General features: G+C 36.5%; 3 protein-coding genes across 6 annotated transcripts; 2 read left to right on the plus strand and 1 right to left on the minus strand.

Annotated features, from left to right (window-relative positions):
• The first annotated feature begins 1,358 nt into the window (after positions 1-1,358).
• Positions 1,359-7,069, plus strand: LOC113761971 (glutathione S-transferase zeta class-like). 2 transcript variants are annotated; one of them, XR_003467168.1, is made up of 12 exons: positions 1,359-1,507; positions 1,604-1,691; positions 1,847-1,903; positions 2,332-2,417; positions 2,500-2,571; positions 3,458-3,511; positions 3,612-3,687; positions 4,978-5,039; positions 5,838-5,897; positions 6,351-6,462; positions 6,544-6,616; positions 6,718-7,069. XR_003467168.1 is itself a non-coding variant. In XM_027305184.1 (11 exons), the coding sequence occupies exons 1-10, from the start codon at positions 1,505-1,507 to the stop codon at positions 6,459-6,461; spliced, it is 669 nt and encodes a 222-aa protein (XP_027160985.1). In that variant the 5' UTR covers positions 1,360-1,504; the 3' UTR covers position 6,462; positions 6,718-7,069. The 2 variants fall into 2 exon arrangements, 1 of the variants encoding a protein (XP_027160985.1); XM_027305184.1 differs by lacking the exon at positions 6,544-6,616 and having other exon boundaries at positions 1,360-1,507.
• Positions 7,070-8,830: 1,761 nt separating this feature from the next.
• On the plus strand, positions 8,831-11,649 carry LOC113761969 (glutathione S-transferase zeta class-like). Of its 3 annotated transcripts, none has more exons than XM_027305181.1 (11): positions 8,831-8,928; positions 9,060-9,171; positions 9,284-9,340; positions 9,547-9,632; positions 9,721-9,792; positions 10,096-10,143; positions 10,247-10,322; positions 10,397-10,458; positions 10,748-10,807; positions 11,157-11,292; positions 11,429-11,649. In XM_027305181.1, the coding sequence occupies exons 1-10, from the start codon at positions 8,926-8,928 to the stop codon at positions 11,265-11,267; spliced, it is 687 nt and encodes a 228-aa protein (XP_027160982.1). In that variant the 5' UTR covers positions 8,831-8,925; the 3' UTR covers positions 11,268-11,292; positions 11,429-11,649. The 3 variants fall into 3 exon arrangements, with proteins under 3 accessions (XP_027160982.1, XP_027160981.1, XP_027160980.1); XM_027305180.1 differs by having other exon boundaries at positions 8,844-8,928; positions 9,051-9,171; XM_027305179.1 differs by having other exon boundaries at positions 8,846-8,928; positions 9,048-9,171.
• A 900-nt stretch (positions 11,650-12,549) lies between these two features.
• LOC113762894 (vestitone reductase-like) lies at positions 12,550-15,043 on the minus strand. The gene is made up of 4 exons (XM_027306525.1): positions 14,831-15,043; positions 13,514-14,044; positions 12,944-13,145; positions 12,550-12,867 (listed from the first exon to the last, which is right to left on the minus strand). Exons 1-4 carry the CDS (start codon positions 14,958-14,960, stop codon positions 12,723-12,725), a joined length of 1,008 nt encoding a protein of 335 aa, XP_027162326.1. The 5' UTR covers positions 14,961-15,043; the 3' UTR covers positions 12,550-12,722.
• Positions 15,044-16,602: the final 1,559 nt, after the last annotated feature.

Below are 16,602 nucleotides of genomic sequence, written 5' to 3' on the forward strand. Positions count from 1 at the left end.
ACAAACATGAGAAATGGAGATGCGGAGCTCCGTTTATGATTAGAGGGAAGGGGGAGAAACGAAAGTCTCAGAGAAAGAAAAAAACGACCGAAGTTGTGGTTATGGAGTTTGGAGTTGGGAGTTGCTCTGAAGAACAATTTATAAGCGAAAGAATTGTACATTTCTCTAACCCGTTGCTCCATGTTGAAGCGACTAGAGTGTCATAACTTGAGAAATAAAAAAAGGCTACCTACTCATGTCCCTGACACAAAACAAGCCAACAAAAATAAAGCTGCAGTCCCAGGCGGTCAAAGGCTTCAGGCTTTTGGTCAATAAATTTTGTATATGTTTGGCAGATGTCTTGCGGATATATCTAAAAGGAGAGGGCCATAATAAACCAGGACGATCAATAATCGAGTCAATTTGTCTTTTTATTGCACGCATCAACCTAACAATGATGAACGAATGGCAACACAGGTTTCACGGAAAGGTTAACTGTTCTCAAAATTAGCTTTTGACAGTCGAAGAATAAAACCTTTAACAGTGAATGAAAATTATGAGAGATCCAAAAGGGCCACTGATATTTAAGATTGGTCAAAGGGACCATATTTCACCAAACCTTTTGGGACCATATTTGACGTGAAAAAAGCTATCAACAGAGCCACTGGGAACGGCGGTTAAAGGTTGCATATATTCTAATTATCTGGTTGGACGCCTAAGAAATTTTTTTTTTTTTTTTAAATGAGCAGGAGGATTTAAAAAAAAAAACATTTCTGACCGTCGCGCCATGTAAGAGCGATGGTTAGAGATTTTAAAAAAAAAAATTTCAGACTGTCGCGCCATATAGGAGCGACGGTCAGAAATCTTCAGAGGTGTAAAAAATCTTTCAGACCGTCGCGCTATATGGGAGCGACGGTCATAAATTTTTTGACATCTCTGACCGTCCGCGACGGTCATAAATTTTTTGACATCTCTGACCGTCCGCGACGGTCATAAATTTTTTGACATCTCTGACCGTCGCTCTTACATGGCGCGACAGCCAGAAGGACTTTTTTAAAAAAAAAATTGCTGGCTGTCGCGCCATATAGGAGCGACGGGCATAGATTGATACCAGGCAGCCAAGGGACTATATTTGATTGAACTTTTTGTCAATTAACAATATTCTAATCAATTAGCCCAGAAAAGGAGGGAAAATAAAAGAAACGAAATGAAGGAATAAATTTTTTAATGTTAAAAAAATGAAAGGATAAGGACGAAGCGGACAGGATACGAGTTATTTCTTGTCAGCCGGCTTTTTTGTCCAAAAGTGAACGGAAACAGAGAAAAATAATACCAAAATTTATAAAAATTGTAAAATTTCTTAGAAAACTCACTACTGTGTGTTTTTAAAGTGGACTTTTTAAATTTTGGATAAAAAGATGGGTTGATGGTGTAAACAAGTCTGACAAATTCTCATTCTCGTCAGGCTTTGGTTTCGAGTCCACTCCATACTTTCAACTTCTTCTTCATCGTTATCATCATATTCATGGTTAGTAACATATTGCTTTCTCTATCTTATTTCTGGAATTTAATCCAAATTTCGTATCAATAAGTTTTTTCGAAAAAAAAAAAAATTGGGTTGCAGGCCGGAGAGGAGTCAAAGAAACTGAAGCTCTACTCGGACTGGCTGAGCTCTTGCGCTTGCCGCGTTCGCATTGGTCTCAACTTGAAAGGTTCTCCTCATTGATCCCTCCGCTTTTTTTTTTCGCTGCTTTTATTTGATTTTTAATGATAATCCTCCTTTTTCTTGATTGATTCCCGAAAAATCAATGTGGTGGATATTTAATTGAAATTGAATATAAAAAAAAAATATGTGTATATGCATCAGGATTAGAGTACGAGTACGTGCCAGTGAACTTGCTGAAAGGAGAACAACAGACTCCTGGTTAGACACCCTCTTCCACTCCTTCTCCTATCTGTAATTTTTGTGATTAATTATGTTATTCCTGGAAATATGCTAAGGTACTGTTATAACCGGCTTCAAAGAATATCAGTTCCTTAACAATCTGATCATCAACTTCGTTCAATATACGATTTACTTTTTAAGCTATTTGCATAACTATGTGGTGGAACACAGAGAAAATGTAATGAATGTATGTCTGTCTTTTTTTTTTTTTGTTGGGGGGGGGGGGGGGAGGGGGTAATTAAGGAGGGTCAGTGATATCATTATTGTTTTCTGGTGCACTAACACAGGGAACGAAGTGAATGTTTGGTGTGGTTTTAGACCATTAGTATCCTTTCGAAGGATTTCTGCAATAATTTTATCTGGTGCAAAGAAAAAAAATCTAACACTGTGTGTAACTGAAAATGCAGAGTTTTTGAAGCTTAACCCTGTTGGGTTTGTGCCCGTGCTGGTCGATGGTGATGTAGTACTTGCAGACTCTTTTGCCATCTTGATGGTGGGCATCTTGTTTGATTTTACGCATCCAGTTGGCTGTATAATACCCAGTTCTGATGCTAGCGTGTGCCTTTTCTATGCAGTATCTTGAAGAAAAGTTTCCTCAGCATTCCTTGTTACCTAAGGATCTTTATGGAAGGGGTATCAACTACCAGGTATAGGAGTTACAGGTTATACTGCTTGCCAATTCACCACTATATTAAAGTCTTTAATTTTATTTTATTTTTGGCATAAAAAAGGTCTGGTATATAGCTGGTTACTTTCTTTCTCCCTAAGACTGAAAAGATCGATCTTATGTTTGCTGGTCAATTCGTTATCTAGTCACTGCTTTCTTTATTTCGTCACTGTAAAGCAAATGCTAATCTTGTGGGAATTCTTCTACCATTATTGACTTATGACTAATTTTATGACTCATAAGATCTTGACATCTTGTTGGAACATTATGTCACTCCTTTCGACTGTTTTCTGCCCCTGCTAACCTGGAGTGGTCTTGTTCATTTTAAGAATATGGATACAAAGTTTTACCCTGGCTCGTCTTGTAATCACAAGTCTTTTGGGAGAAATTTGCCCATTAATGTTCAAGTAACTAGAAGGTTCAGCTACGTTGATCTTATGGTTGACTTCTCCTGCAACAGAGATAGTTTTTCAAGTTATATAGACCCCACTTTGTGATCTGAGATGGGTTGCTCAAGTTATACCTATTATATGGAGAGGGTGGAACTTTTTTAAGGTCAATGGAATTGGGATAGACAGTCTATACAAACGTATGCTGCCACTCATGAGACTTTTCCATGTTTGCTAGGGTTGTCCTTTAACTCAATGCTGGTGCTGGTATATGCTTTGAGATTTTTGGTTTGGTTGGAGTAGCTTATTGTTTCCCCCAAAAAAAAAAAGGAGTTGAAACTTAAATTACCTATATGTAAAGTATGAGAGGTTGTTTTCTAGTTTAAGGTGTAAATACTTATTCTTGTGTATGTGTTTTCTTGATCATTATGGTTGAATCCTAACATGTTTCCTATCTTGTTTGTCATTTATGTGGAGGCTGCGAGTATCGTTTGCTCAAGTATTCAGCCTTACCAGAACATAACTATTCTTGTAAGAAGTGCTCTATGGATTTTCATTGACATATGGTCATTTGTGCATGCCTCAAATATTAACCATAAGAAATCATGTTTGATTTCCTTTATCTATGCAGAAATTTATGAAAGAAAAATTGGGTCCTGATGCAGATGTTGCTTGGGCTCGAGATCAAATTCGAAGAGGCTTTGCTGGTAAGCCTTTAAATTTCCTTTGCAACAACAATTATAGTACTAATTCTGTTACTTGAGAAGAATCACTATATCACCCTTCTGGCTTACCAAGATATACCTTCTCAACTTATCTTCAACTATTTAAGAGTGTCTATTCTGCTATTTCCTGACAAAGGTTACACGAAATTAGTTGTTAAGAGACTGAGGAGCGCAAAATATATATAAAATCAATGGGTTTGGTTCTGCTGTTGGTAATTGAGGTACTTAATGCAGCTCTGGAAAATTGGGGCCTTCTCAACTTACTATAATCAATTCAGATGAATTGGTTGGTCATCATTTTTTTTTTCAGATTCTGGTGTGGTTTGCTCGTTGGCTTAGGCAAAACGAAACTCCATCAGACATCGTAATGAAGTCAATTTTCTCTCATCTAATAGGTTTCCATGTTCCTTGATCGTCATTTTACATGGACAGAAAAACTCACAAGTTTTTGATATGTCATGCATTCCTATGTGTTACTGCTATATTTTGTCCATTTAAGCAAACAGTGTCCTTGTCATTTGCGGTAACACAACACAAATAACTTAATGTCACTACAATTGGTGTAAGGCAAGTGATTCACAATATTCTTGGAGGTTTTGTTCAATATGCAATTGTAAGTTTATTGGATCATTCACAATTTGAGGAGGACTACTAGTCTTATGGTGCAGTCTCATTTTGATTCCACAACTTGTCTTCCTTTTTGAGACAAGCTCTGATGTAGTGATTATTTTGTCCAATACAAGGAGCATGAGTTATGATTTGTGCTCAAGTTGACTGGTCACTGCAACTCTTCATCATAACTCATATTGTAGTATGGAAAGACAGTTGTGGGGGAATTTACACTTTTAGGATGAGATTTGACTGACCTGGACTGAGGCAACAGATACCGAGGTTTGCCATCCTTCACAAGGAAGAGATGCATAATGTTCTGGCATATGTCCCCCAAGTATTGATTAGTTGAAGAACATCAAAATGCTTGACGAACATAGCTGGTTCCTTTTTTTTCCGTTTCTTTTTTCAATTTACTCCTTTACCAGGCAAAGTAACAAGGATGTTAAGGAAATGACCTAATATTTTCTTTGATCCTAATCAAGGAATTAGTTCTTTGACTAACAATTCTTGTGAACTTGAATTATTTCAGTTAATCATTGTATTTTATGTTTGGGTATAAATTTGGTAAAAGTACTCTTAATTGTGTCAGCCTTTCTGTTAGCTGCTATATACCATCTCTATTCCCATGCACATTGCCTGATTCTGGAATTCTACTGGCAGCTCTTGAGAAACTGTTGAAAGATTATTCTGGGAAGTATGCTACCGGGGACGAAGTTTTTCTGGTCTGTTTCCTTCTTATTGCACTTTATTGCCTGTATTGATGCATGCAAGTTTCTGTTTTTTACTCTGATAGTGCTAATAGCAAGTTACGTGGCTAATATGACCATCTTTAGTTTAGATTTCACAATTAACAATGTATCTTCTTAAATAAGTCTCTTCTTATATAGAAATGTGGTGGATTTGTGCAAGTGAACTTATTTTGCACTCAGTTCCGTCTCTTTTTGCATTTGGTGACTTGGACCCTGTATGTTATTCTCGGTCTGGGATAACCCATTTAGCTGATATTTATATATGTCTCCACCCATTTTTCTGAAGGGTAGATGGGGTTTTTACTTGAGAAAAGTTGGTATATTTAGGCCAATTAAAGCATCATATGAAAGACTTGAGAAATCAGACAGAGTTTGAGATGATGAATGAATTCTAACACCAATTAAAGCAGGCAATTTTGGTCTAGAAACTACTTAATATTCCCATCACAATTCCTGTAGCGTAGTATTGAAAGGTGCATTGTGGTCTCAATTTAGTGAAGACTTAGGTGTTGCATGTCCCCCTAAATGTCTAGATAACTTCCAATTATTCAACGTGATGTATGAATCTGATGTCAGCAGCGAGAATCATAATGCATTAGGTTCCTTGGAGGAGAAAATGAGGTGGAGGTAACTTTGTAAGGTCTGTTCAAGTCAGACTTTCTTGAAGGATAGGTGCTTAGTGAATTTTTACTGCTATAACTTCTCAAATAGAATTAGATGTAATTTTTCTGCTGCTTCTGATAAGTATATCTGCTTTTCCATTATTTGCAGGCTGATTTATTTCTGGCACCGCAGATTGATGGTGCCATTAGAAGATTCAAGGTTGACATGGTAATCTCCTCAATGTGTTATATTTTGGGTGCATTTTAGCTTAGCACTTACCTTTTTCTCTTCTAGTTTCAATTGATTACCAACGGCATATTTGTTTGCTACTGTGGCGTTATCAAAGATCTATATTTTGGTTAATTGCCAATTGCACTATTCTGATTGGAACTAACTTGAAGATGATCTTATTTTTTCAGCTGTTTTTCGAGTTCTGAATTAACACCAACTTGAAATTCATTTTGCAGCTGTTATGCTGATTCTTTCTAGCAATATGCATCTTCAAGCTGCTGCTTAACTTTTTCCTTGAGTTTTATGAAGGATCCTGACTTTCTAGTTTGTAATATGTTTTGCATGTTATAGAACGTTTGTAATTATCTTTCCTGGGTTTCATCTGCATTATTAGTGGATTTGTTTCTGTTGTTAAATTACTCGAAGACTTTTAACCGTCTGTATTCATAGGATGAGTTTCCTCTTCTGGCGAGGATTTTCAAGGCATATTTAGAGCTACCTGCATTTCGGGATGCTATGCCAGGAAGGCAACCTGATACACCAGCTGAGCATCGAGACTGAGGTATTCAACCTATTGACAGAGTAACTGATTTCTTCTGTTTTAAACCAAACTTTTTCTTAAGAAAAGTATCTTTGACTGAAGGAAGAGAGACAGAGAACTAACTTGACTGGTGATCCGGTGGTCGCATGTTAGCTTTTCAGTGCATCTGATATCAGTAGAATCCTATATTTTTCTTTACCTTCTGAGTCTTGCATGTTTGTCCCCTTGTCTTTTGAATTCCGATCAGTCTACCCTTAACATGCGTTTGTATTGCAGCTTGCTGTTCTTCATCAGGTATTCAATATGAAATCCCGGCTTTTTCTTCTAAATGGCATGGCAAACATGGGGTGGTGGAAACAGGAAATCACGAAAGCAGGATAAATAAGTGATGACCAATATCCACTGATGTCTATACTCTGTAGACCATTTCTTTGTACAAATGTTACTCGTCCATGTTTGTTTATTTCCCATGGCGGACTTGCTTCATTTCCAAAGAAGAGGTGAACTGACTTCGTCCCAGGATGAAGCAGTACCTTTGTAAGCAATACTACTGTGTTTAACTTGTCACTTAGCATGTCGTCTTCGACCTGATAAACCAAGTAAAGCAAATCAATGTTTTTTGTTTTTATTTTTTATTTTTCATTTTTATTTAAAGCAAGTTATTGTTGAATTTTGACTACGGAGAGCAAGTAATAAATACCTTATTCTTTAAAAGAACAAAGAAGCATTTATTCTTTTCTCAATAAGCAGAGGAAAATAATCGAAGCTATATAACGCCTTACATATGCTCCAATTTGTGAAACCGGAAGCTTTCATATGTTCCACAACTTGGCCACCAACGCATTCAAACACTTAATCCAGTTTTGCACATTTTAGTTCTCTAAACACGTATAATTGAGATTTTGCTGCTGTTTTTGTGTATGTTACATGAATTTAGTGTAAATTTTTGTTCATCTTATTAATTAAATACATGAGTAAAACTAATTTTTGTAAGTGAACATTAAATCTTGAAAGGAGTATAGCAATCATATCAACTGTACCTAAAATCTACCAAACAGGCCAACAACGCGAATACGAAAAGATGCGTCGAATTTGCTTTTGCGTCTTGGTTTCACCTCCTCTTAGCTGGTTGCTATAGCCATCAAAAGGATTTTTTCAAAGAAAAAAAGGCAACAAAAACAAAAGTCCTACTTGAGCAGTTCAGCTTAATCAAAATGTTGTCTAACAATTATGACTCTATGAGTTCTTGCATTGAATGAATGCGTACACGAAAAGATGTGTCGAATTTGCTTTTGCTTCTTGGTTTCATCTGCTCTTAGCTGGGATGAGGGGCAGGAGCGGTTATCAGATGGACCGCTTTTGAGCTGTTAATGGTCAAGATTTGGTCAAAAAAAATGTAAGGTTCAGATTATTTCTTGTACCTCGTTTTTAACAACGTGTGTGGAGCTCACAAAAATTTGTTCTAGAGTTACACGTTGTGCAAACAAAGTTACGCCGTGCGAAAACGAAGTTACGCGATGTGCAAAATGCACAAAATCGTCAGCAACCGTTCCTGTAGCCATTAAAAGGATTTTTTCAAAGAAAAAAGGCAACAAAAACAAAAGTCCTACTCGAGCAGTTGAGCTTAATCAATATCGTCTAACAACTATGACTCTATGAGTTCTTGCATTGACTAGGCTCTTTCTGGATTCTCTGTTTTTTTTAAAACAAATTTTTCATATAAAATGTTATAATAATACATAAACAAAAATAACTCCAAAAATATCACATCAATATAATATATCAAAATGAACTCCAAATATATAAAAAATTTACATCATTTTCTTTTTTCATCTATCACCACCATCCCCCTCTGCCTTTCCTTTCCTCATCTCTTGTTCCTCCTCTCCTCCTTCCTTCCTCTTCCCCTCCCGTTTCCTGCGGTGTACTAGAGGAGGGGAAGGGATAGGACGGATAGGGCTTGGCGGAAAAAGGGAAGGGAAGAGAGGAGGGTAAAGGAAGGGAAGGAAGGGAGAGAGGGAGGAGGAGGAGGAGGAGGAAGGAGGTTTAGAGAGGAGAAGGGAGGGGTCGGTAGTGCTGATGGATAGTAGTATTAATTTTTTAAAAATATCCTAAAAATTTTTAAATTTTAAAAATACCCCAACATATATACCAAAAATATCTCCAAAAATATTACTAAAAATATTTACAGTAGAATTTTTTTATATATATTATTACTATAAAATATTTCAAAAATATTCCCAACAGCTATACAAATAAGTGTACTTCAATCCTACCCGTGGAGACTTGCGATACAAATAAGTGGCCTTGCGCTTGACTATGACTATAGCTTACAAACGGAACTTTCCCACTTTGACTATAAATAATGTCTCGTCTAACTAGCCGCAGAAGCAATGGTCCATCCAAGAATTATACAGGCATCAGTGTAATATTTACCATTTTTCCAGTTTTTAGTCTATCCATCCATTTCCTCTCTGTTGCATCATGGTCAGTAGTCCTCTCTACCATCAAGTCCGTCAATTTTTTTTTTAAGTTTGATTTCACTTTCATCTCATATTTGGTTCCTAGTTAAGAAGCATCGTTTCAGTTTCAAATTTATTTCAAAGAAGTTATTGCAGGCGACCGGCGGTCATGGTGCCAGAGAAGAGGCAGAGCCGAAGAAGCTGAAGCTTTACTCATACTGGCTGAGCTCTTGTTCTTGTCGCGTTCGCATTGGTCTCGACTTAAAAGGTTCTAATCCATTGTAAATCCCAGTTCATTTAATCATCTGGTTTGCTTGGATAAATTCTTGAAAATTTTGTTAAAGTAAATGTCACTGAACCGGTAATAAAATTTGACACAGGATTGGAGTACGAGTACGTAGCGGTGAATTTTCCTGAAGGAGAACAGCAGACACCTGGTTAGACACCTCTTCTTGTCTCTTCTCCAGTTAGCATTTATGACATATTGTTACTTTATTAATGATGTGAAGTTTGAGGAAAATATAACAGAAGCATGTGCGACTGAGTCACTGAGCTATTATCAATCATCAACGATCATATGATCGAGTGTTTTTCAGAGTAGTTTCCACGGATTTGTGCTAAACTGAGGTAATTTGAGATGCAGAGTTTTTGAAGCTGAACCCCATGGGGTACGTACCGGTACTGGTGGATGGGGACATAGTACTTGCAGACTCTATTGCCATCTTGTTGGTGTGCTTCTTAGTTTCTTACATCAATTTGTGCACTTGATATTGAGTCCTATAAGATAACTGTGCTAAAGTGTGGCTTTAATGCACAGTATCTAGATGAGAAGTTTCCTCAACATCCGTTGTTACCGAAGGATTCTGTGAGGAGGGCTATCAACTTCCAGGTAAATACATGTTCATGTTCTTTTTAGTACCATCTCATTAACAGAACTTATGGATGCAAGGTTTGTATTTTTGTAAGATAAGTATGCTATTTGTTGCTTTATATCATCACTTGAAACAACATTCTGATTAAAAAAAAAAAAGAGTAAAGATTCTGAACCTCTTACCTGGAACGATCCTGTCTTTACATAAATGAATCTTTTTTATGAAGTGATGCCTACTTGGAAATTCCTTAAAAGAAAACCTTAAAGTGCCCTGTTCAAGCAGTAAGATCACCTAATCTCTGGTTGATAATTTATTTGCAGGCGGCAAATGTTATTTCTTCGAGTATACAGCCTCGTCAACTTATGCTTGTACGTAAGAGTGCTTTTGAGCTGATGGCTCAGACAATGCCATTCTTGTATGATTCAAGTTTTGGAATATATGATGGCTATTTTACTTCTCTTTTTTGTGAAGCAACATATGAGAGAAAAATTAGGACCTCAAGAAGCTATCGCTTGTGCGCAAGATGATATACGAACAGGCTTTGCTGGTAAGATTTGACAATCATTTGTGCCTTCAATTACCTCCCGAGTATATTGCCTGATTCTTCATGCACATTTTCAGCGCTGGAGAAGCTATTGAAAGATTATGCTGGTCGATATGCCACTGGCAATGAAGTTTTCCTGGTCTGTTTCCAACCTTATTACCTTTTTAGCTTATTCATGGACGAGACTATCTACTCCTTACTATTGCATGTTTGACTAAGACTCGCTAAACAACAACAGTTGAATATATGATGACGATGTTGATGTTGCATTTTGTTCCTAAAGGAGAAAATCTGATGCAGCAAATACTTAATGTCGATTGAAGAATCTACTGAAGTACTCACTGGTTGCAACTTAAGAATTAATATGAGCAATATCTGTGCTTACTGCTTTCTAAAACATACAGTATCTCATTGGCCAAAATATGCAGGTTGATTTATTCCTAGCACCCCAAATTCATGCTGCCATTACAAGATTCAAGGTCGAGATGGTAATGTCCCCAAAGGACTGTCTTATGCCTTGAAGTTTAAGTCTCTAATTCAGTTTAATTCTTGACCAGCTGCTTAAGTTTTGGCATGAGTTTCATGAAGTATCCTTATTTCTAATGTGCAAATACATGCTATAGTACTTGATTCATAAACTTTTGTGCTGAAGTCATTGATCAGCTGCTTAACTTTTACCATTAGTTTCATGAAGGATCCTTCCCTTCCAATCTTCAAATATAGAGCTTCTATTATGAGAAGATCCAATTGCATGTTAGCTGCATTATAACGAGTTAGCGTTATATGTTGTTTCTGTTATCAAGTGATTCATGGCTTATTGAACTTTTTGTTTCTTAGGATGAGTTTCCTCTTCTATCAAGGTTGTTTGAGGCATATATGGAGCTACCTGCTTTCCAAGATAATATGCCAGGAAAACAGCCTGATACACCAGCCGAGCATCGAGTCTGAGGCATTTTACCTATGCTGCTAACAGGTCAGTCTATCGTCTATTCCGATTTCTTTCTCTCTTTGGTATCTCTTTTTATGCCAAAATAAACAATATATTTGTTTCCCAAAAGGGGGAAATAATGATGAGGTACTGAGTTTTGTCGATTACATGGAAAATGCAGAATGTCGATATCCATCATCTGCTGGCTCCAAGTCTTTATCAAAGGAGACGTAATCTTCGAGATGAAGTGCATGGGTCGTCCCTGGCCACTTACCAGTTACCACATTGTTAAAAAAAAGAAAAAAGTGTTATCATTGTTTGTTGCCATTATTTGAATTGTATTGTGGAGTATTACAGTTTTTCATTTTGTTTTAATTTTAAAAAAATTTGGAATTTGACTTATTGGTACTGTTTATTTCTCTTTTGATGCACTCGACATCCCCTCCGTACATTTTCATTGTTTTGATTACTTGGAGGGGGAGGACTTCCTAGGCAAATGTGCATGCAGATGACTAAAATGAATGAATAGATTAAAAAAAGAGTAAATTATATATATATATATATATATATATTGATAGCGTATATATTATCACTGTTACATTTATAGCATAGTGTAAAAGTTGAATTTCAAATTCAAATTTTGTATAATTTATCATTCATCTAATACTGACAGTATATAGAAAATTAATTCTTAAAAAAATAAAATTTAAGTGGAAAAAAAAATCAAACATTCCAACGTAAGTCTCATCAGGAAATCAGATTTCACTTCTCAATCGCTGAGCCAAATGAAATATTCCAAATGCCCAGAGCAGCAATATTTTGACCACGGATAAAAACCAAAAGGTCTAAACAAAATAGAACTTACAGAAACGAATAGAAGGGAATCCATAACAAGCCCAAGGTAAACGACCGAGGACCCAATTGTAAATTACTCGAATCTCCTTGGACTGATCATGGTTTATTTTGGCCTCTGCTGCATTATTTCCTGCCTATCAACTATACAATCATGGTTTGTGTTGGACTCTTGAGTAGCAATACCCAGAATGAATGTTATTGTTTGGGTTGTTTCAGATGTCCTATCTGAACGGAGAAGGAAAGTTTCTGTCATCAGTCTTCTCCTGAATTCGGTTTTAGAGTAAAGCAGGTTATGATCTTCTTTTGGCCAAAGTAGAGGCAACGATCTTATTAGCAAGCAGGCTAATACTTTAATTTCATCACTGCATGATATCCTATGGTCATTAAGAAATAAGAGTTTCATTTTCCAGTCCTTAGTGATCAACAACTATATTGGAGAATCAAAAGGAAAAAAATCTGGTGACAGAATTTCCCATAATTAAACAAACGCGAGGATGAAATAAGTATTCCAGTTTTCTACACTGAACCAAACGTAACAACAAGTGCTAGCCTTTGGAAAATCATGCACTATGACAGTGGAAGATAAATCAAAGTCACTCAGTTTGCAAGCCAAACACCAGTCATAGAAAACCATTTTGTTTGCAACACTGAATTGCTGCATCAAACATGTCTTCAATGCTGTATTTGTATTCGAATCCAGTGTCCAAAAGTTTCTTGGATGAAAGGCTACCAGATTCTTCGGATCCTGTCATCTCCTTCAAGGAACTGTAAGGAACTGACTTCACTTAGATTTTCATTTCATCAATATGTACTCAAATAACAGTAAGATAACAGAACTTACTCAGCAGTTGGTATTGCATACTCCGGGTACCTAGCGGACAGGCATTCGGCTAACTTATCAATAGTGATTTCAACAGCAGAACAAATATACCTCCCTTTGGCTTCAGGATACTCAAACAGAAAGATGTGTGCCCTGGCCACATCATCAGTATGCACAAATGGTGTTTTATAAAGATACTTAACGCTGAATTCGTCTTGATGACCTGCACAACAAGAAAAGTTCCGGGCTGATAGGATCCTTAAGTGAAACTTTTGATGACTAGCATTCTTAGACTTTAAACCATTCTTTGCCTTTTTCAAGCTAAGGCAGAGCTGATGATAGCTATTTCTGAGGTACCTCTGCAAATTAATTAAGAAAGCATTCTTCATTACTCGTGAAATATGTTTACCTAGTTATATTTCTTGCAAACTTCAACCTAAAATTCATGTGCTATCTGAAACTTTTCGAATAATGCAGACAAATTCATGTTAAGAAATACTTAATTTTGTCTTTCTGATGCTGCCAACTCATTAAGAGAGAGTAACAGAAACAAAGAAGTGAGTCATGCTATTCTGATAAACAAAAGCTTACCAATGACCATTGCCATCGAGGAACGTACAGAGCCAGGCAGAAAAGGGCATACAAAGGGGCCATGTATCCAGGTAGGAATTATGCTCACAAGATCAAGCCCATTTTTCTCTGCAAATTCTAAGGCAGCTTTTTCCGTTAACGTCTTGGTGATTGCGTAAGAGGCCAGCCCACTACCACCAAAGATCCTCCTAATATGATCTACATCACTCCAGATGCTTTCATCCACCATGTTTAGGCCCTTATCATTGAAAACGACAGTGGATGCACTGGAAGTATAAACAACTCGCTTCACTGTCTTTGAATTAAGGCATGCCTGAAGAATCCCAATTGTTCCACTGACCGCCTTTTTTATCTTTGTTTCCTCAGTGTCTTTGCCCTCGAAGTCAATAGGATGAGCAACATGAAAGACTCCAATGCAGCCCTCAATTGCTGCATCAAAGCTATCTGGTTTATCAAGATCAGCATTGAAAATCCGCAATCTTTCTGATGCACCGGGTAGCTCTGTGAGGTAGTTAATGTTTTTCCTTCGGTCTGGCACCAGTGAGTTTCAAATGTCATTTTTGACAAATAACAATCCAATAACACTTAATTAACATTCACTCTAAAAATTGAATTGAGATTGGAAAACTTGTGAATTTCAAATTTGCGTTCAGCCGATAAACCTTTCTTTAGCATGTACTGAAACAAAATTGAGTGCCTTTCATGACTTAATTTGACATAGTTCCAGTCCTTGTCCAGTATCCATAGATGTGCTGTTGAATTTATGGACCGTTATCTAGAGTACAAGCTAGGACACATTATCACGCAGATTTTGTAAAATTGTAGCTGATACAAGCTATCTATCTTGTGGGGAAGACATCTTGAAATAAAACTTGGGAAATCATTGTGAAGTCATAAAATGTGGGATGGTTATTTGCATACTGGAAACGTAGTTAAATCTTGATAAAACTATTGACAGATCCCACCTCGTATTCAACAGGGAAAACTTCAATAAACCATCAAGGGTACCTAAGGGGGGATCAGGTACGTCTATTTATTCTTTGTTCTCTTTCTTTTTCCGTCCCTTTTTACTGGTCCCTCTTATGCATAATGGGAACTGAGCACTAAACTTCTATCATCAACAAAGCTAGAAGGTGGTGTAAGAAGGTGTCTCATCAGATGAAACCAAGGGCCCAACTCATTGTACAGAATATTATCATTACAACAGTTCAATGAGAAACGAAGTGTTCCATGACAAAACCAGCAGGGATTCAATGAGAAAACAGTACAAAAAAAAATGGTAAACTAAGTAGGAGAAGTGGCCTTGATAAAATGAACCTGAAGAGGACCTAACTGTGGCGTTGACAGAATAACCATCTTCAAGAAGTCTTTTGACCAACCATGATGCAAAGAATCCAGTTCCACCTGTTACACACACTCTTCCCTTCTCCATCTTGTCCTCTTCCATTAATTTAATCGTCTCCCTCGGGGCTCCACTTCTAGTAGCATGTTATGTTCTTGCTTTGACTGTGAGCTCTATAATTTAAGCTTAAGGCTGGCAGATTTTATTTTGCTTTCGGTCAAGAATCAAGCACGTTCGCTTATCTTCTTTACTGTTGGACTTATCCAGCCCATTTGGTTGGTTAAGTTACAACTCAGGCCCACACACTAAATTAGTTTGGTCAACCTTGATCAAATCAAGTAGGAAACCAAGTCATCATGAGTTAATGAATCAATCGTGGGTTTCTTTTACTTTCTAGAAACAAGAAGAAAGCATCGTTCCAGCGGCTAACCTCGAGAAGAAACGAAAGAGGGAGAAAATGTGAATTAGGAGAAAAGAAGCTAGAGAGAGAATAACTTTAAAGTCTGATTGGACGGGGATTTGAAACTCAATTGAAATGAAGCTTTATCCACGCGATCCTCTCGTCAATCTTTACTCATTTATTGCTTTCATCCGCCGATTTCATAGATTTGAAGAATTCTTTGTTATTGCAAAAATGTCGTGTAACTTTAGAATCAACTCACTAACTAAAATTATTTTTTACCAAGTTGGTTTCAGAGATCATACCAATCTGATTTTTGCTTGCATAGTTGTATTGTTGGAAGAGTCTTACTTCTCCTTCTCATTTTTGTTTCTAAGGATTTTGCATTCAAACTTGTAGTGTCATTCTTTTTTGTAATAGAAGCATTTGTCTTTCTTCCTTTATTTTTTATTTTTTTGGTTGACTTTTTGATTGTTGGCCTCTTTTACTACCTTGAAATTTGCTTGATTATTCCTTTTCAATTACATATACTTTTGTAGTAGAGTGTTTATTCTTTTCTAGAATTTGATTATCTTTCTTTTACTATATGCGAATTTCCTCTTCTAGATGAATAAACTTATCAAGAGTTTTAAAAGAGATTTTCTCTTTTTTATATTTGAGATCTCTTTTAAAATCTTTTCAAGAAAGTGGTAATTTATCTATCATGGAACACATGGTTTCATCCATGTGTAAGTTATGTTGATTATAATGGTTAAGGAGCCTTTCAAGTTCAACAAATTATTCCGTAACAGGTTTATTATCTACAATCTTGTAATTATTAAGAAACATCTTACTTGTTGCGTCCTCACGCATGTATTTTGCCTCTAATTGATCCCAAAGTTCCTTTGCGGTTGTAATGGTATGGTAGACATCAAACAGTCCGTCACTTATAGCATTGAAAATATGTCCATGACAAATTTTATTATCGTTCTCCCACTTTTGATGCTTTCGAATGCCATCAAGAGTCCCTTCCTTAGAATTGATAATGAGCGGTTTTGGAGTGATTAATACATAAACCACTTGCAGGATGTGAAAAGGAAATGAACTCATTTTTATCATCTTATGAAGTTTCCTCCATCAAATTGATCAAACATCACAATGTTGGTAGCTAATTCGTTTCATTAACTTGCCATTGTTATATAGGAAGAATAAAATCTAAAGATTAATGGGGATAATATAATAGAGAATGGCTAAAAGTTACAAAATAAATTATGCAAAAAAATTTCAATCGTGACTCAAGATCACTTTCCTTTAGACTTTATTTGTCCAAAATTTTATATGCAAAGATTTTGGACAAATATCCTTTAG

The sequence above is a fragment of the Coffea eugenioides genome, chromosome 2, assembly GCF_003713205.1.
Source record: "Coffea eugenioides isolate CCC68of chromosome 2, Ceug_1.0, whole genome shotgun sequence".
NCBI lineage: Eukaryota > Viridiplantae > Streptophyta > Magnoliopsida > Gentianales > Rubiaceae > Coffea > Coffea eugenioides.

Bases quoted from the DNA above. Each gene is read 5' to 3' on its own strand.
- LOC113762894 (XM_027306525.1), bottom strand. From the start codon at position 14,960: ATGGAAGAGGACAAGATGGAGAAGGGAAGAGTGTGTGTAACAGGTGGA. The intron at 14,045-14,830 runs GTTCATTTTATC...CACTGGTGCCAG, and splicing joins CACAGTTAGGTCCTCTTCAG to ACCGAAGGAAAAACATTAAC. The intron at 12,868-12,943 runs GTAAGTTCTGTT...AGTTCCTTACAG, and splicing joins TATGCAATACCAACTGCTGA to TTCCTTGAAGGAGATGACAG.
- LOC113761971 (XM_027305184.1), top strand. The intron at 1,904-2,331 runs GTTAGACACCCT...CTGAAAATGCAG, and splicing joins AGGAGAACAACAGACTCCTG to AGTTTTTGAAGCTTAACCCT. The intron at 5,898-6,350 runs GTAATCTCCTCA...CTGTATTCATAG, and splicing joins GAAGATTCAAGGTTGACATG to GATGAGTTTCCTCTTCTGGC.
- LOC113761969 (XM_027305179.1), top strand. The intron at 9,172-9,283 runs GTTCTAATCCAT...AATTTGACACAG, and splicing joins CATTGGTCTCGACTTAAAAG to GATTGGAGTACGAGTACGTA. The intron at 9,341-9,546 runs GTTAGACACCTC...TTTGAGATGCAG, and splicing joins AGGAGAACAGCAGACACCTG to AGTTTTTGAAGCTGAACCCC.